At 44.0% G+C, this 20752-nt stretch overlaps 1 protein-coding gene across 6 annotated transcripts in view; it reads left to right on the top strand.

The window, feature by feature from the left end:
- The window catches only part of arap3 (ArfGAP with RhoGAP domain, ankyrin repeat and PH domain 3), a 352080-nt gene that overhangs the window by 305323 nt on the left and 26005 nt on the right, over positions 1-20752 (top strand). For all 6 annotated transcript variants that reach the window (XM_072590235.1, XM_072590229.1, XM_072590232.1 and 3 more), the window contains 2 exons: positions 3992-4128; positions 15912-15997. In XM_072590235.1, the coding sequence (XP_072446336.1) occupies positions 3992-4128; positions 15912-15997 (223 nt within the window). The remainder of the gene's footprint in view (positions 1-3991; positions 4129-15911; positions 15998-20752) is intronic.

Raw genomic sequence — 20752 nt, 5'->3', positions numbered from 1 at the left:
CTTCTATTCCTACTCTCACTAGATCAGAACACCAGGATTAATCCAAATATTACTACTCATGAAGGCCTCCTTTTTAAATTCCTGCCTAACTTTCTATATTCTCCCTTCAGATTCCAATCCTTTTCCCTTCCTATATCATTGGCTCCAATGTGTACAATGACTGCCCACTGGTCCCTCTCCTGTTTGAGAACATTCTGCACCCTCTCTGAGATATCCTTGATCCTGGCACCAGGAAGGTAGCATACCATTCTGATTTTTTGCTGCTGGCCCAAGAAACGTCTGTCTGTGCCTCTAACTAGAGAGTCCCCTAACACAATTGATTGCTTGGAATCCGCCATATCCCTCGTTACAATAGAGCCTATCTTGATACCAGAAACTTGGCTGTTCGTGCAACATTCCCCTGAGAGTCCATCCCCCCCTGCGTTTTCCAAAACAGCACACATGGAATAGTCACAGAGACTCCTGCACTACCTGCCTACCTCTTCTACCTTTCCTGGAGTTAACCCATCTGCCTGACTGTATCTGCGGCTTTTCTCCCTTCTCTTCCCATCCCTGCCATCCATCACACCCTCTTGCCCTTATAGTCTAGAGTTAGATATGAAGCACACAAAAAAGCATGGTCACAGTGGAAGAGGCAAAAGCCATCATTGAAATCAGCAACTGAAGTAACTCTCACACTCTGTAAGAACAGACACATTTTCTTCTGAAGACTCATTAGTATTTAGGGACAGTGAGGGACCTGGGAACTCTGGGAAATAAATCTAGCTAGTGGATAAGAGTTAGCCATGACTTAAAACACATGCAGCAGGACAGATACTGTACCAGGGTGTTGTTCTTAGACACCTTCCAATCAATCTATTTAGAAATGTTGTATTATGACAAAGCCCTGGAGCAGATGGAACCCAGCCCTGGCTACAATTGCACCACAAGGCCCCTTAAATTATATTTTGACAGAATTAGAGGCAGAATTGATTCACAAGTGGATCAAGCTTGGTGTAGCAGACATGACACCTAATGCATTAGGCTCAAGGGTGAGGAGGAATGCACTGGTTCCTTATGCATCCACCTCCTTAGCTGGTCACAATAAAGTGAAGTTAAAAGTAACCTCTTCTCCCTTGTGACCATCTTGCCCCCAGACTCAATGTAAGCACAGTCTAGAGGAGGTGATGATCACTGTTAATCCAGAGACTCAAGTAATGTTCTGGGGAGCTGGGTTTGAATCCCACTATAGCAGATGGTGGAATTTGAATTCAATAATTACCTGGAATTAAGAGTCTAATGATAACTATGAATCCATTGTTGATTATCAGGTTCATCAAAGTCCTTTAGGTGAGGAAACTGCCATTCTTACCTGGTCTGGCTTCCATGTTACTCCAGACCCACAGCAATGTGGCTGACTCTTAACAATTAGGGATGGGCAATAAATACTGGACTAGCCAATGGTGCCCTCATCCAGTGAATAAATAAAAAAAATCACATTTTGATTACCTCCTCCTTATCGCGTCCTGTTTGCCAACAGTGGAGCTGATCTATTTTTCTCTTATTCACACCTATCATTACTCTCCAATTTGCATTTCACGAGCTCCTTTACTACCATCAGCTCTCCCTTTGTCTTTTTCTCTAGGTGTCCTCACCCAGCATAATAACCATCATTTTCCAGACCCAATCAGTTCTGAAGAAGATTCAGTAGACTCGAAATGTTCACTTTGTTTTATTACATTGATATTGCCAGACTTGTGCAGATCTCCCACATTCACAGTATTTTCACGATCCAAAAGTTTGTATTTCCAAATAAGCCTGTTGGACTATAACCTGGTCTTGTGTGATCTTTAGCCTTCACAGTAAAGGATAACATTCTTGACAGCATCCAGGATAAAGCAACCTTCTTCATTAGTACCCCATCTAACACCTTCCACATCCACTACCTCCAACACTGAGTCTCAGCAGCAGTAGTGTGTGCCATGTACATTATGTTATGCAACAAATCACTCAGGGTCCTCTGACAGTACCTTTAAGATCCACAACCCAGAAGTACAAGGATAGCAGAAATACAGCCACCTGAAAGTTCCCTTCCAACTCACACATCATCCTGATTTGGATTTACATTGCTGTTCCTTCACTCTCATGAACACTTCTTCACAGACATTCAATGATAGGCAATAAATGTTGGCTCAAATAACTTTTAAAAACCTACAGTAACAATTTCAATGATTGAGTAGAGAGCTGGAAGAGAGCAGAAACTATCAATTCATATGAAGACAGTGTGTTGCAATGAAATTATAAATAATGCATTCTTCCAATAATTTCCATCTCTTTAATATCATCACTTTGTAATATTAAAAAAATGTGAAAAATACATATATCTTTTGGTTAATAAGAAACTGGTCATTACTGGGTTAAAGTGGATTCATCATGTGTGATTTCTTGGATACAATGAGCTTGAAGCTCAAAGAGCAATGAACAAAGAACGGAGAAAATTTACAGCCCAGGAACATGCCCTTCAGCCCTCCAAGCCTGAGCCGATCCAAATCTACTGTTTAAACCTGTCACCCAATTCCTAAACATCTTTGTCCCTCTGCTTTCCACCTACTCATGCATCTGTGCAGACGCATCTTAACCGAATCTACCGTGTCTGCCTCTGCCACCTCTGCTGGCAATGTGTTCCAGGCACCTACCACCTCTGTGTAAAGTACTTGCCGAGTGTATCCTCCTTAAACTTTTCTCATCTCATCTTGAAAGCGTGACCTCTCGTTATTGAATCCTTCACTCTGGGAAAAATCTTATCTCTATCTAACCTGTCTATACCCTTCATGATTTTGTAGACCTCAATCAGGTCCCCCCTCAATCTCCTTCTTTCGAATGAAAACAAACCTAACCTACTGAAACTCTCTTCATAGTTAACACCTTCCATACCAGGCAAAATCCTCATAAACCTTCTCTGCACCCTTTCCAAAGCGTCCATATCCTTTTGGTAATGTGGTGACCAGAACTGTACACAGTATTCTAAATGCGACCAAACCAACATTGTGTACCATTTTAACATGACCTGCCAGCTTTTATGCTCAATATCCCGTCTGATGAAGGCAAGCATACCATATGTCTTCTTGACCACTCTATCCACTTGTGCAGCAACCTTCAGGGTACAATGGACCTGAGCTCCCAGATCTCTCTGAGAGGGTAGTTTACCCACTGTCAAGTCAAGTGACTTTAGCAAACTTTTTAAGAAGAGATAAGAAAAGACTTCTGGCTTGACAGATGGAAAACAAGCTTGGAAAAATCTTTCGAGTCTGTACTAAACATTGCCTAGAAACAAATTCTGAATTAAAGCTGTTATACAGTGCAAAACTTAACATGTCAGTTATGGAGAGACTTGCATAGAAAGCAATGCTAAGTCTCTCACTCTGTCTGTTATTAAGGGACAAATTCTTAAAGTAAAACCAGTGCAAAACTATTTCCTGCTCAGTGAAATAATTGGAAAAATTCTGATAAAATTTCACTGACCAGAACCCCCTGTTTTGATACTTGTTAAAACAATAAGTTTGTTCTTATTAGAAAGAGTTAATTCTTGAGCTTATTAAAGAAACTTAATGAAGGTTCAATTTTGTTCAATATAAAGTGTAACAAATTGATCATTTTGATGATGAGATAAAATGTTTACATTTTGGTAAGGCATGTGAAATAGTGGGGCTTGACCGCCAGTGCACTCCTCCAATTCCTAATGAAGGGCTTATGTCTGAAACGTCAACTGTCCTGCGCCTCGGATGCTGCCTGACCTGCTGTGCTTTTCCAGCACCACAGTCTCGACTCTGATCTCCAACATCTGCAGTTCTCACTTTCTCCCACTCCTCCAATCAGTTGTAATAAGAGTTATGTCCCAAACACAGAACAAAGCACTGTCTTCCATAATTTGGTGATTTAATCTAATGTGGGAGCACAATTATTATGAAAGGAACACAATGTCTGTTTTATTCCTTTTTCAATGTTTTTACAGCAATTAAAAGTGAAGCTCCAAAGTGTGGGATGTTGAAGTGTCGAGAAGAGCCACCAAAACTTCTGTCTGGAAACAAGTTCCAGGAGCGGTATTTTGTTTTACGAGACCGTAAGCTCCTTCTTTTTAAGGATAAAAAGGTAACCTATTGAGCATTCTTTTTGACCTCTGTGAATAATAACACATTGGTTTTATTATTACACGGAGCCTGTGATGAGAATAAAATTAATTGGTATCATTCATTTGCTCATTGTGTTTATCTGGAGGAGGAATATCAGGAATTATCTGAATTCTCAACTCATGATTTCTGAAAGCTCTATATACTTACCAGATCTCCTTTCACTGGGCATTGATTTATGCTGGATTTGCTTCAGACTGACACCTAACCAAATTATTCCTGGACAGCTATAACACTGGCATCTACTCCACAATGAGGTAAATCACCCAAGAATGTCCTGTGCACAGAAAGCAGGACAATTCAACTGAGCCAATTTCTGCCCCATTAGTCCACTCTTTGTCTGTCACTTGTGTAGCGTGAATGTCACTTGCCACTTGTCAGCCCAAACATGGATATTGTCCAGATCTTGTTGTGTTTGAAAACGGACTGCCTCTGAATATGCGGAGTTGCAAGCAGTGCTGAAAATTGTGCAATCATTGACGAACATACCCACTGCTGACGTTATGAAAGAAGGAAGGTCATTGATGAAGCAGCTGAGGATGGCTGAGCTGAGGCAACAACCTTGAAGAGCTCCTGCAGAAGTGTCCTGGAGTTGAGTTGACTGACCTTCAACAACTACAACCACCTGCAATGTGCCAACTGTGGCTCCAATCAGCAAAGAGTTTTCCCCCAATACCCATTGATTCCAATTTTGCTTGGACACCTCGATGCAACACTCAGTCAAATGCAGTCTTGATGTCAAGGGCTGTCTCTCTCATCTCACCTCTGGAATTCAGCTCTTGTGTCCATGTTCAAACCAAAGCTGTAATGAGATCAGAAGATAAGTGGCTCTGGCAGAATGCAAACCAGCTATCAGTGAGCAGATTATTGCTGTGCAGGTGCTGCTTGATAGCACTGTTGGTGGTATTTTCTATCACTTCACTGATGGTGAAGAGTGGACTGATGGGGTGGTAATTATCCAGGTTGAATTTGACCTGCTTTTTATGTATAGAACATATTTGAGCAACTTTCCACATGGTCGGGCAGATACCAGCCTTGTAACTATACTGGAAGAGCTTAGCGAGGGGGTGGCAAGTACTGGAGCACACATCTTCAGTTCTATTGCTGGAATGTTATCAGGGTTCATATCCCTTGTTGCATCTATTGCCTCCACCTGTCTCTTGATATCACATGAGCAAATCAAATTGGCTAAAGACTGGTAGCTGTGATGCTGGGGATCTCTGGAGAAGGCTGAGGTGGATCCAGCACTTCTGGTGGAAGATTGCTGCAAAAGCTTCAGCCTTGTTTTTTCCACTGATTTATTAGGCTCTTGCATCATCGAGGATGGTGATATTTGTGGAGCCTCCTCCTTCAGTGAGTTGTTTAAGCATCTACCACCATTTATGACAAGATCTGGCAGGACTGCAGAACTTAAATTTGATCCTTTGATTGTGGGATGTCTTAGTTCTATCTGTGTTGGCAATTATGTTGTTGGCATGCAAGTAATCCTGTTTGTAACTTCACCAGGCTCAATAAAGTGTGGAGCTGGAGAAAGCACAGGTCTTACGAGGAAAGGCTGAGGGACTTGAGGCTGTTTTCATTGGAGAGAAGAAGATTAGATTACTTACAGTGTGGAAACAGGCCCTTCGGCCCAACAAGTCCACACCTCCCCGCCAAAGCGTACCCACCCATACCCCTACATCTACATCAACCCCTTACCTAACACTACGGGCAATTTAGCATGGCCAATTCACCTGACCTGCACATCTTTGGACTGTGGGAGGAAACCCACGCAGACACGGGGAGAACGTGCAAACTCCACACAGTCAGTCGCCTGAGGCGGGAATTGAACCCGGGTCTCCAGCGCTGTGAGGCAGCAGTGCTAATCACTGTGCCACCATGCTGCTGAAGGTTGAGAGGTGACTTAATAGAGACATATAAGATAATCAGAGGATTAGATAGGGTGGACAGGGAGAACGTTTTTCCAAGTATGGTGACGGCGAGCACGAGGGGGCATAGCTTTAAATTGAGGGGTGATAGATATAGGTCAGATGTCAGAGGTAGTTTCTTTACTCAGAGAGTAGTAAGGGTACAGAATGCTTTGCCTGCAACGGTAGTAGATTCGCCAACTTTAAGTACATTTAAGTCGTCATTGGACAAGCATATGGACATACATGAGATAGTGTAGGTTAGATGGGCTTCAGTTTGGTACGACAGGTCAGCACAACATCGAGGGCCGAAGGGCCTGTACTGCGCTGTAATGTTCTATGTTCTATATTCATGTCAAGCAGCATCAGAGAAGAGGGGATTCAACATGTGAGATGCATCATCCCACATACCTTTCGTTCACTCCACCCCACTCCCTCTATTTATTCCATAGCCCCCTTCCCCCTCCGCAGTCCTGATGATAGGTGTGCAAGGTTAAAAATCACATAATGCTGGGTTATAATCCAACAGGTTTATTTGAAAGCACTATCTTTCAGAGTGCTGCTCCTTCATCAGGTGCTTGTGGAGTATAAGATTGTAAGACACAGAATTTATTGCAAAAGTTTACAGTGTGATGTAACTGAAATTATATAATGAAAAAGACCTGGATTGTTTGTTAAGTCTCTCATCTTTTTGAATGAACATGTTAGTTTCAGTTTTTTTCATACGCAAACCGCAGAACATTTAAAAGTTACATTCTCAAGTGAACTTTAGCAATTGGTGTCATGTGGGCCCAGGTAATGCACTGAAGGTGTGAGCAGCCCTGTGTGAGACAATGGTCAGACTGATTCTAATCTAAAAAATATATTTACAGAATTTTACATGGATTCATGCAGTTTTTGAGCAAAGTAAAATGTTATTCTGCAAGTACAAGTTCACCCCACAAACTTATATGTGTGTGTGTGTGTGTGGGGGGGGGGGGGGGGGGGGGTGGGCAATGAGTGTCATGGGGGATGAACTCAACCAGGACCTTGGGTTCTTGTCACACTACAGGTGACTCCATTGCACTATACACGCGCACACACACTCCTACAGACTCCTACCTTCACACAGATCCTCTCTCATATGCTCACACATTCACTCCCACACTTACACATGCACCCTCTCACAGTCTTATGCTCCTTTATACTCACACTCTCACACACACACTCATAGACAGTCATAGCCCTCACACCCCTCCCCCAACACAGACATTGAAATCCACCTTTCTTTACCTTTTTGATTGCTTTTGTACCTTAGCTAACCTCAGTGTTGCTCAACATAGAGGAGTACTGATTCATCAGCTGAGGGAGGATGATACTTGGTAATCAGCAGGAAGTTCCCTTGGCCATGTTTCACCTGAAACCATAAGAGTTCTTGGGTCCAGAGTTAATGTTGAGGACTCCCAGGGCAACTCCTTCCATCTGTTTACCACTGTGCTGCCACCTATACTGGATTTGTCCAACAACTGGGAAAAGACATTTCAAAGAATGGTGATGGTGATGTCTGGTACATTGTCTTAAGGTGTGATTCCATGAGTATAACTATGCCAGGATATTGCTTGACTCGTCTGTGAGACAGCTCTTCCCCCAGATGTTAGTAAGGAGGATTTTGTTCCCGGACATCTCAATTCCTAGGTATTGACCAGTGCCCAACCTAGTCATCCTGATTAAGTTTGCACGTGTTTTACCTGAATGATCTTGGACCTGGCTTGAAGAAGGAGGCTAGCGTTTATTTGATGATCTTCCCATTGAATCTAGTTAATGTGGAGAAGCTATTGCTGGTGGAATTTCTTTAAAGATCTTGTATATCACCGATGCAGAGCCCAGGTCTCCCTATAGTACAGCAGTTTGATGTCAACAACTGCTCTGTACACATAGACCCAATATTTCCCTGGTTGAAAACCTGTTGTGACAAGAGTGATGGAAGTGGCGTGATAATGCAAGCTCTGTACCCAAACACAACCCTTCAATAGCTTATGTGAATGGGATTGGGTTCAGGCTGTTTTTTGCATGATACATTTTTACCTGTTTATGTAATTGACTAGGTGCTTCACCAAAACAGGAGTTTGGCATTGCTGTGTTATGGAACCCAATGTTTACATGTTAGACTGAACTTTGTGAGTTAGTTTGATAACCAGGCTACCTATTTGGAGAGACAAGGTATCCATATGGTGATGGTCCTGAGACATCTTTGGAGACCTTGGGAGGGGTCATGTACTCTTTGAAGGAGATGAATCACAAATGCTGGGAGGGAGCATCAGGAGACTTGAAATGTTGACATTAGAGAAAAAGGTGCATAAGCCTCTTGGAACTGCCAAGCTGTCGCAAACTAGTATTTATTTTAATGGCGTGCTTTTCCCAGTGGAGTGTAATCTGCAAAATAGAATTTCAAGTGAAAGAATTTAGGGAAATTATACACTAGTAAGCTGAACATCTCTGGGTAAGTTACTTGAGAAGATTCTGAAAGATAAGATAAACATGCATTTGGAAAGACAGGGTTTGATTATGAGTAGTTAGCATGGCTTTGTGAGTGGGAGATCATGTCTCACAAATTTGTTAGTGTTCTTTGATGAAGTATCCAAGAAGGTTGACTGGGGCAGGGCAGTTTTTAAAATTAATTTGTGGGATGTAGCCATTGCTGGCTGGCCAGTATTGATAGTCCATCCGTATTTGCCTTTGAGAGCATGGTGGTGAGATGCCTTCTTGAATAACTGCCATTCACTTGCTGTGGGTTGACCCATAATGCCAATAGGGAGGGAATTCCAGGATTTTGACCCAACAACTGTGAAGCAATGGCATTATACTTCCAAGTCAGGGTCGTGTGTGGCTGGTGGGAAATTTGCAAGTGTTGGTGTTCCCAAGTACCTGCTGCTCTTTGTCTTTCTAGATATCAGTGGTCGTGGGTTTGGAAGATTGTTTAAGGATATTTGGTGAATTTCTACACTGCATCTTGTAGATAGTACACACTGCTGCTGCTGAGCACCAGTAGTGGAGGGATTGAATGCTTGTAGATGTGGTGCCGATCAAGTGGGTTGCTTTGTCCTGGATGTTGTCAAGCTTCTTGAGTCTTGTTGGAACTGCATTCATGCTGACAAGTGGGGAGTATTTCATCACACTCCTGGCTTATGCCTTGTAGATGGTGAATAGACATTGGGGTGTCAGGAAGTGAGTTACTTGCAACAGTATCCCTAGTCTCTGACCTGTTCTTGTAGCCAGTGTATTTATGTTGTGAGTCCAGTTGAGTTTCTGGTCAATGGTAACCTCAAGGATATTGACAGTGGGGGATTCAATGATAGTAATACCGTTGAGGAGTGGTGGTTAGAGTTTCTCTTAATGGTGATGGTAATTGTCTGGCATTTGTATGGCGTGAATGTTACTGGCCACTTACTGGCCCAAGACTGATATTGTCCATATCTTGTTACATTTGAGCACGGACAGCTTCAGTATCCGAGGAGTCGCGAATGGTGGTGAAAACTATGCAATCATCAGCGAACATCCCCACTTCTGACCTTATGACAGTGGGAAGGTCATTGATGAAGGCCTTTGATAAGGTTTCATATGTTATGCTGCTCTGGGAGGTTAGATAGCATGGAATCCAGGGCAAGCTGGCAAATTGGATACAAAATTGGTTTGATGGTAGGACGCAGAGGACAATAGTGGAAGGATGCGTTTTGGACTGAAGGCCTGTGACTACTGGAGTGTCTTGGTCGGTGCTGGGCCCATTGTTGTTTGTTATCTATATCAATGATTTGGATGAAAATGTACAAGGCAGGATTAGTAAGTTTGCAGATCACACTAAAATTTGCAGTTTCATGGATAGAAAGGAAGGTTATCAGAAATTGCAGCAAGATCTTGATTAGCTGATAAAGTGGGTCAAGAAATGGCAAATGGGAGTTTAATCTAGATAAGTGTGAGGTCTTGCATTTTGGAAAGTCAAATCAAGATAGGAGTTTCATGGTGAATGGTAGGGCCTAAGGAGTATAGTGGAACAGAGGGATCTTGGAGTTCAGGTTCACAGTTTTCTGAAACTGGAGTCACAGGTAGACCTTAAAAATGTATTGCTGGAAAAGCACAGCAGGTCAGGCAACATCCAAGGAGCTGGAGAATTGACGTTTCGGTCATAAGCCCTTCTTCAGGAATGAGGAGGGTGTGCCAAGCAGGCTAAGATAAAAGACAGGGAGGAGGGACTTGGGGGAGGGGCGTTGGGAATACAGTCCCTATACACCTCCATCCCCCATCACGAAGGACTCAAAGCCCTCCGCTTCTTCCTTTCCCGCCGAACCAACCAGTACCCTTCCACTCACACCCTCCTTCGACTGACTGAATTGGTCCTCACTCTGAACAACTTATCTTTCCAATCCTCCCACTTCCTCCAAACCAAAGGAGTAGCCATGGGCATCCACATGGGCCCCAGCTATGCCTGCTTCTTCATTGGATATGTGGAACAGTCCATCTTCCGCAGCTACACTGGCACCACCCCCCATCTTTTCCTCCGCTACATTGATGACTGTATCGGCGCTACATCGTGCTCCCATGAGGAGGTTGAACAGTTCATCCACTTTACTAACACCTTCCACCTGACCTCAAATTTACCTGGATCGTCTCAGACTCCTCCCTCCCCTTCCTAGACCTCTCCATTTCTATCTCAGATGACCGACTCAACACGGACGTTTACTATAAACCAACTGACTCCCACAGCTACCTAGATTACACCTCCTCCCACCCTGCCCCCTGTAAAAACATCATCCCATATTCCCAATTCCTTCGCCTTCGTTGCATCTGCTCCCAGGAGGACCAATTCCAATACCGAACAACCCAGATGGCCTCCTTCTTCAAAGACCGCAATTTCTCCTCAGACGTGGTTGACGATGCTCTCCACCGCATCTCCACCGCATCTCCTCCACTTCCCGCTCCTCCGCCCTTGAACCCCGCCCCTCCAATCGCCACCAGGACTGAAACCCACTGGTCCTCACCTACCACCCCACCAACCTCCAGATACATCGTATCATCCTTCGTCATTTCCGCCACCTCCAAACGGACCACACCACCAAAGATATATTTCCCTCCCCACCCCTATCAGCGTTCCGGAAAGACCACTCCCTCCGCGACTCCCTCGTCAGACCCACACCCCCCACCAACCCAACCTCCACTCCCAGCACCTTCCCCTGCAACCGCAAGAAATGCAAATATTGCACCCACACCTCCCCTCTCACTTCCCTCCAAGGCCCCAATGCATCCTTCCATATCCGTCAGAAATTCACCTGCACCTCCACAAACATCATTTACTGCATCCGCTGCACCCGATGTGGCCTCCTATACATTGAGGAGACAGGCCGCCTACTTGCGGAACGTTTCAGAGAACACCTCTGGGACACCCGCACCAACCAACCCAACCGCCCCGTGGCTGAACACTTTAACTCCCCCTCCCACTCCACCAAGGACATGCAGGTCCTTGGCCTCCTCCATCGCCAGACCATGGCAACATGACGCCCTGGAGGAAGAGCGCCTCATCTTCCGCCTAGGAACCCTCCAACCACAAGGGATGAATGCAGATTTCTCCAGCTTCCTCATTTCCCCTCCCCCCACCTTATCTCAGTCCCAACCCCTGGATTCAGCACCGCCTTCTTGACCTGCAATCTTCTTCCCGACCTCTCCGCTGCCACCCCCTCTCCAGCCTATCACCCTCACCTTAACCTCCTTCCACCTATTGTATTCCCAACGCCCCTCCCCCAAGTCCCTCCTCCCTACCTTTTATCTTAGCCTACTTGGCACACCCTCCTCATTCCTGAAGAAGGGCTTATGCCCGAAACGTCGATTCTCCTGCTCTTTGGATGCTGCCTGACCTGCTGCGCTTTTCCAGCAACACATTTTTAAGATCTGATCTCCAGCATCTGCAGTCCTCACTTTCTCCTAGTCACAGGTAGACAGCACAGTGAAGAAGACATCTGGCACACGTGCCCTTCATCAGTCAGAGCATTGAGTATAGAATTTGGGAAGTTATGTTGCAGTTATACAGGGCGTTTGTGAGGCTGCACTTGGAATATTGTGTTCAGTTTTGGTCATCTTGCTATAGGAAGGAAGTTATTAAACTGTAAAGAGTGCAGAAGAAATTTACAAGGACGTTGACTGTACTCAATGGTGTGAGTTATAGGGAGAGGTTGGACAAGCTAGGACATTTTTCTTTTGAGTATAGGAGACTGAGGAAGGACCATATTAAAGTGTATAAGATCATGAGATAAGGTGAATGTACTTAGTCTTTTTTCCCAGGGTTGGGGAATCACGAATTAGAGGGCAACAGTTAAGTTTGAGGGGCAAGAATAAAAGGGAACCTCTTTTTTTACATAGAGGGTGGCACACATATGGAATGAGCAGAAGTGGTTGAGGTAGGTACATTAACAGCATTTGAAAGGCAATTGGAGAAATACATGGATAGAAAAGGTTAAAAAGGTTATGGATCAAGTGCAGGGAAATGGGGTTCGTGTGGACTAATGTTTTGGCCAGCAGGGACCAGTTTGGGCCAAAGGGCTGTCTCCGTGCTGTTGGACTCAAAGTTTATTTGTTGTCTTGGCTGTGAGAGTAGTATCAGAATGTAAGAACCAGGAGCAGGAGGAGGCAATTCAGCCCTGCGGGCCTGCTCCAGCATTTAATAAAATCATGGCTGATTTCATCTCATCTCATTCCCGCCTCAGGCGACTGTGTGGAGTTTGCACTTTCTCCCCATGTCTGCATGGGATTTCTCTGGGTGCTCCAGTTTCCTTCCACAATCTAAAGATGTGCAGATCAGGTCAATTGGCCATGCTAAATTGCCCATAGTGTGAGGTGCATTAGTCAGGGGTAAATATAGGGTAGGGGAATGGGTCTCGGTGGAGTTGCTCTTCAGAGGGTTGGTGTGGACTTGTTGGGCCAAAGGGCCTGTTTCCGTACTGTAGGGAATGTAATCAAATCTAATCTAGTCAACTCCACTTGCTGCCCATACACCATAACCCTTCAACCCACTACTAAATAAAAATTTATCTCCTTACTGTTACTCAATGTCAATTGCACTCTGGGATAATAAATTCCTCAAATTTATGACTCTTTCAGAGAAGTAATTTCTCCTCATATCTGTTACATATTGGCTACCCTTTATCCTAAAACTATGACCTTTTGTTCAAGATTGTACTAAAAGAGGAACTATCCTCTCTATGCTGACTTTATCAATCTTTTTTAGTATCTTGTATAACACAATTAGATTTTGTTTAATTCCTTTAAGCTCATGTGCTGACACGTTGGCTCAGTGGTTAGCAGTGTGGTCCCACAATACCAGCGACCCAGGTTCAATTCTACCCTTGGGTGATTGTCTTTGTGGAGTTTCCACATTCTCCCTGTTTCTGTGTGGGTTTTCTCTGGGTATTCTGGTTTCCTCTGATAGTCCAAAGATGTTTAGGTTAGATGGATTGGCCATGTTAAATTACCCATAGTGTCCAGGGATATGTAGGCTATGTGGATTAGCCATGGAAAATGCAGGGTTATGGGGATGGGAGGAGTGTTCTTTGGAGGGTCAGTGTGGATTTGGTGGGCTTAATGGCCTGTACCACACTTTTGAGATTCTATGATTTTAAAGAGTACAAGCTCAAACTCTCTTCATAAGCCAAATCACTCATCAGCATAGATTTGTCGGAAGGAGGTCATGCTATTCAAATTTGATCAAGATTTTTGGCAAGGTGACCAGGTATGTCATGAGGATCGTACTTTTTAAAAAAAAATTGTATTCATTTTGGGGGATGTGGGCATCACTGACTAGGCCAGCATTTATTACCCATCCCTAGTTGCCCTTGAGAAGGTGGTGGTGAGCTGCATTCTTGAACCGCTGCAGTCTACCTGCTGTGGATTTACTCACAATGCCATTTGACCCAGCAACAGTGAAAGAATGCCGTTATATTTCCAAGTCAAGATGGTGAGTGGATTGGAGGGGAACTCAAAGGTGATGGCATTCCCATATATCTGCTGCCCTTGTCCTTCTAGATGTCAGTGGTCATGGGTTTTGAAGGTGGATCTTTGGTGAATTTTGCAGTGCATCTTGTACACACTGCTGCTACTGAGCATCTGTTGTGGATGTAGTTTGTATGGATTTTAGCAAAGCCTTTGACGAAGTTCCACAAGGGAAACTGATAACAAAGGTAAAAGCTCATGGGATCCAGGGTAACTTGGCAAGTTATGTCCAAAATTGGCTTACTGATGGTAGAAGGCTGTTTGCAAGATTGGAGGCCAGTAAGCAGAGGCATACTATCTGAATCAGTGCTGGGTCTTTATTGTTCAATATAAACAATGTAGAAGAAAATGTGAGGGCAATATTATATACGTTTGCAGACGACACAAAGATTGGCTGGGTGGTTAACAGTGAAGACGAAAGTCCAAGGATACAGGAGGATATAGATGGGTTGGTCAGATGGGCAGATCAGTGGCAGATAGAATTGATAGATGATGCATTTTAGAAGAAAGAACAAGACAAGAAAGAACTCAATGAATGGCAGGATACTAGAAGCTCAGACGGACCTTTGGGATCTTGTCCACAGATTCCTGAAGGCAGCAGGACAGGTCAGCAGTATAGTTAAGAAGACATTTGGGGCATTTGCATTTATCAGATTTGCCATTGATTATGAGAGCAGAACCTTGGTTAGGCCACAGTCAGGGTACTGTGTGCAGTTCTGGTCTCTACATTATAGGAAGGATATGATTTCATTGTAGGATTTGCTGAAGAGATTCATGAGAATGTGACCTGGCTTAGAGCAGTTTAATTCTGAAGAGAGGCTGGATAAGCTCAGGTTTTTTTGTTTGGAGCAGAGAAGGCTGAGAGGGAACCTGATAGAGGTGAATAAGATTATGAGGAAAATGAATAGGATGATTATAAATGATTAGCTGATAGCTGATTAGCAATTAGATGATTAGTTGTTCTCTTAGCAGGGAGAATAATGACAAGGGACATAAATTTAAGGTGAAAAGCGGAAGGTTCAAAGACAATTTGATGCAAAAAAAATCATGCAAAGGATGGTGGGAATACTTTACAAAGTACTTTTAATGTTATAATTTGAGGAAGCGATTGCCTAGATATATTATCACTTGACTATTAATCCACAGACCCAAAATGTTCTGTGGATTTGGGTTCAAATCTCCGCTGTGACAGATGGTGGAATTTGAATTCGATGAAAACTGTATTTAGGAGGGCTAATGATGGCCATTGAAACAATGGCCAATTGTTGGAAAAGCCCATCTGGTTCACTAATGCCTTTTAAGGAAGGAAACTGTCATCCTTAACTCGTCTGGCAGGCATATGACTCCAGGTCCACAGCAATGTGGTTGACTGTCAAATGCCCTATGGGCAATTAGGAGTCGGAACTGAATACTGGCCTGGCCAGTGACACCCACATCCTGTGAATGAATACAAAAAATACAATATAATAATTCAATACAAATACAAATATGGGATAAATGGTGAAAAATGGAAACAGTGTAGATTTCAAATAACGTTTTAACAGTGCATAGTCAATGAGAATAAGGGCCTCTTCTACACTGTATGATTCTATGATTAGTTGACATGAAGGCTGAAACCTATGAACTTTTATCTTCCGTGTGCAACTTACTTCAACCTATTCACATATTTAATGTGAGAATGAAAGCTGTTAGTACAGTAATCAACAAGCAAGGACAATCCCATAAAGTGCTTAAAGAAATAATCCACACAATTTCAGGATTAAGATCTTGATTAACAAGAGCAAACTTAAAAAGGAACATGATTCTCTAATAAGGTTATATTTTGCAGAGCTCCAAGCCTGAACGGGAATGGTCTGTTCTCTCACTGAAGGTTTACCTGGGCATTAAGAAGAAGCTGAAGGCACCAACAGTGCAGTAAGTGCATCATTCATGCTCATTCACAGAATTGTTACAACACAGAGGAGGCCATTTGTCATCTTGGCTGCATGGAGGAAATAATAGGAGAAAATTGAAAATTAAATCTCATTCAGTAACTCAGTAACAATCAAAGACACAAATGTATGTGACAAGTTCAGTACAAAAAGATGCCATTCCAGCTGACACATTCTGAGGTTAACTGTCTCAGCAACAGGTGCTGAAACTGACTTCAGTTCCCTCACTGAGCAATGGACAGAAATGAGGGATTAGGTAAAAACAAGGATTGCAGATACTGGAAACCAGAGTCTAGATTAGAGTGGTGCTGGAAAAGCACAGCAGGTCAGGCAGCAACCGAGGAGCAGGAAAATCGACGTTTCAGGAAAAAGCCCTTCATCAGGAATAGAGGCAGGGTGCCTGCAGAGTGGGGAGATAAATGAGAGGGGGTGGGGGTGGGGAGAAAATAGCATGGAGTACAATAGGTGAATGGGGGTGGGGGTGGGGATGGAGGTGATAGGTCAGAGAGGAGGGTGGAGTGGATAGGTGGGAAAGAAGATAGGCAGGTAGGACAGGTCATGGGGACAGTGCTGAGCTGGAAGGCTGGAACAGGGGTGAGGTGGGGGAAGGGGAAATGAGGAAACTGGTGAAATCCACATTGATGCCATGGGGTTGAAGTGTTCCAAGGCAGAAGATGAGGCATTCTTCCTCCAGGCATCGGGTGGTGAGGGAATGGCGGTGGAGGAGGCCCAGGACCTGCATGTCCTTGGCAGAGTGGGAGGGGGAGTTGAAATGTTGGGCCACGGGGCAGTGGGGTTGATTGGCGTGGGTGTGCCGGAGATGTTCCCTAAAGTGCTCTGCTAGAAGACATCCAATCTCCCCAATGTAGAGGAGACCACATTGGGAGCAACGGATACAATGAATGATATTGGTGGATGTGCAGGTGAAACCTTGATGGATGTGGAAGGCTCCTTTAGGGCCTTGGATGGAGGTGAGGGAGAAGGTGTGGGCGCAGGTTTTGCAATTTCTGTGGTGGCAGGGGAGAGTGCCAGGAAGGGAGGGTGGGTTGTTGGGAGGCTTGGACCTGACCAGGTAGTCATGGAGGGAACGGTCTTTGTGGAAGGTGGAAATGGGTGTGGAGGGAAATATATCACTGGTGGTGGGGTCTGTTTGGAGGTTGCGGAAATGTTGTCGGATGATGTGGTTAATGCAAAGGTTGGTAGGGTGGAAGGTGAGCACTGGGGGGGGTCTGTCCTTGTTATGGTTGGAGGGGTGGGGTTTGAGGGCAGAGGGATGGGATGTGGATGAGATGCGTTGGAGGGCATCTTTAACCACGTGGGAAGGGAAATTGCGGTCTCTAAAGAAGGAGGCCATCTGGTGTGTTCTGTGGTGGAACTAGTCCTCCTGGGAGCAGATACAGTGGAGGCGGAGGAATTGGCCATACAGCTTGGCATTTTTGCAGGAGGTAGGGTGGGAAAAGGTATAATCCAGGTAGCTGTGGGAGTCTGTGGGTTTGTAAAAAATGTCAGTGTCAAGTCGGTCATCATATAATGGAGATGGAGAGGTCCAGGAAGGGGAGGGAGGTGTCAGAGGTGGTCAAGGTGAATTTAAGGTCGGGGTGGAATGTGTTGGCGAAGTTGATGAATTGCTCAACCTCCTCACGGGAGCACGAGGTGGCGCCAATGCAGTCATGAATGTAGCGGAGGAAGAGATTAGTCAGGGTTCTAGTTCCTGATCATGACAGTGAACAATCAGAAGGTTACAAAGAAAATGAAAATGCAGAAGTTTTTAAGGTAGACCTGCCAAGAATGGGGACTATGCAAGAAAAGCTCTTCTTGAAAATTATGAGCCACATTTATCAATATCAGTGTTTTTCAAAACACATAATGAAAGTTTTGAACTTAGCATTTGTTGGAATATTCGGTGTAGACTGCTCTAAATCATAGTTCCATTTGGATAATACTTTTCAATATATTAATGGAAGTGAGAGGCTCAGGCCACATTTATAGAATCATAGAATCAGATAGTACAGAAGAGGCTCTTTGGCCCTTTAAGTCTGCATAAACAAAAAGATACAAATAACTATACTAGTCCCACTTGTCTGTGCTAGGTCCATATGTTAGGATAATTCAAGTGCTCATCCAAGTATTTATTAAAGATTGTGAGGTTTCCCGCCTCAACTACTCCTCCTAGGCAGTGCATTCCAGGCTCTCATCGCCTTCTAGGTCAAAATGTCTTTCCTCAAACCCTCGCTAAATCTCCTGCCTTTTACTTTAAAATTACATCCCTTTGAGGGGTAGCACAGTGGCTCAATGGTTAGCATTGCTGCCTCACCGCGTCAGGCGACATTCTTCCTGTGTCTGTGTGGGTTTCCTCTGGGTGCTCCAGTTTCCTCCCACAGTCTGAAGATATGCAGTTTAGGTGAATTGGCTATGCTAAATTGCTCAGAGATGTTTAGGTTAGTTACATTAGTTAGGGGAATTGGGTGAGTTGCTTTTCAGAGGATTGTTGGGGCAAAGGGTCTGTTTCCACACTGTAGGGATTCTATGTTATTGACCCCTGAACTAAGGGAAAGAGCTGTTTTATATTCACCCTGTCCATGTCCATCATAATCTTATACACCTCGATCAGCTCCCATCTGAGCTTTCTCTGCTCCAAAGAAAACAATGCGAGCTTATCCAGCTTCTCTTCAAAACTGAAATGTTCTTTCATAAGCAAAATCCTGGCAAATCTTCTTTGCACTGCCTCCAGTACAATCATATAGTTCCTATAGTGTAGTGACCAGAATTGCACACAATACTCCAGCTGTGGACCAACCAAAGTTGTATACAGCTCCAACATAACTTCCCTTGCTCTTATAATCTATGCCACGACTGATAAAGGCAGGTGGCTTATATACATTCTTAGTTACACATTTAACCTGTCCTGCCACCTTCAGGGCTGTGTAGACAAATGCCATGAGATTCCTGTCTTGCTTTGTGCTTCCTTGTGTCATTGAGTGCTCCCTTGTCTTTAAGAGCACATGCTTTATTGAAACAACAGAGGAAAATTTAATGACGCTCAGCATACATGAGCTGAAACTGAAATAACTCCATGAAGGTGGGTATCCAGTCACCAAGTTACCCTTTATTAACATGTGCATAGTATATGACACTGACTCAGCTAGCACAGAGCTGACTCCTAGAGTGAGAAGAACTGCTAACACTCCCATTTCTATCTGTCAGCCAGGACTCCCCCTGATTGGACCAGGTTAATAGTCCCAATCAGGGAACTCATTCTATGAGGTCCAGCTTGCTGATCTCGTTCCAATCACTACATTCCTCATCCTGGGGTGTAGGCCCATCCTTTTTCCTGTAGCTTCTCCTGGGGTATTTTTGCACCAAATCCGGTTCCTCTGATGTTGCCTCAGGTACAGGTAGCGTGTATCAGAACATAGCCCACCTCTTGCATCCAGAACATCTTAGCCGAAATTTATCTTCTTCAGGTGATAACAACGTCAATGCTGCAAAATCTTCCATGTCCATGCTGTCTTCAGAGGTTTCTTTGACCCTCGGCAGAGGGGAAGAATCCATGAGTTCTGACAACGTTGTGGATGTTCTAAGGGGCTGGGTATGCTTTGTTCCTGCCCAGTTTGTGAGATTGCAGCTTTCATATGGTGTACATGCTTGTTCAGGACAGCCTCATCTACCCAAACTTTGTATGTAATGGGACTTGACCTCATATCAGTTATGCCTGTTACCCAAGCAGGGCCAATCTTGTGGTTTTGACACCAAACTTCTTCCCTTGAAGTAAGTTATCTCTCTCACTTAGAGGAATCCTGTCCAATATTGGCATTCTTGATGCAATTTTAACCTTTTCCCCTCTGCCATTCCCCCAACATTCCCATGCCTTCCTCAGGAAAATCAAGTTTAACTTGGTGCAGAGTCTTCTCCCCATTAGTAACTCTGCTGGGGTTATCCCTGTAATTGTATAAGGGATGATTTGATAATCTAATAGAAATCAGGACAGAAATTTGGTAGCTAGTGAAACTATAGGCTATTTCTTAAAGCCTGTATTCAAAGTTTGGTCAGCTTTTTCCACTGGACTATTGGATGATTGATGGCATAGAGGTGTCCTTATATGGTGGATGCCATTCAACTTTAGGAAATACTCAAATTGCTGCTGGTAAATGATGCCTGTTGTCTGTGACCAACATCTCCGGGTGTCCATGTATTGCAAAAGATGCTTGCAACTTTTAAACTCATGTTTGATGAATGAACTCTATGCACATCCAACCACTTTAAATGGGCATCCACAAAACTTAAAGCGTAGAGCCCATGAAAGGACTGGCATAGTCGACATGAAACTGAATCCAGGATTTAACCGGCCATTCCCACAAATGTGGGAGAGCAACTGGAGGTAAGTTTTGACCTTATTGGCACTCTTGGTACTGGTCCATGAACACAACTATGTTGGCATCCAATCCTGGCTATCAGACAAAACTTCTTGCCAACATCTTCATTTTGGAAACCCCTGAATGACCATGGTGAAATTCAAACAGTATCTGGTTGTGACCTTTGCTTGGGACTCTTATTATTATGTCCTCCATAATAATATGCTGTCCTCTATAGTGATCTGGTCTCACCAGTTCCAGAGAGATTTTGATTCTGTTGTGATGGCCCTTTTATTTCCCCCATCACCACCAGCTGTTTTAGTTTTGTCAGGATGGGATCTTTTTGAGTCCACAGTTTGATATTGTCAGCATTGACCAGAAGGGTG

The sequence above is a fragment of the Chiloscyllium punctatum genome, chromosome 20, assembly GCF_047496795.1.
Source record: "Chiloscyllium punctatum isolate Juve2018m chromosome 20, sChiPun1.3, whole genome shotgun sequence".
Classification (NCBI taxonomy): Eukaryota; Metazoa; Chordata; class Chondrichthyes; order Orectolobiformes; family Hemiscylliidae; genus Chiloscyllium; species Chiloscyllium punctatum.
Note: the sequence above shows the minus strand (reverse complement) of the source record. Positions and strands in the feature narration are given on the sequence as shown.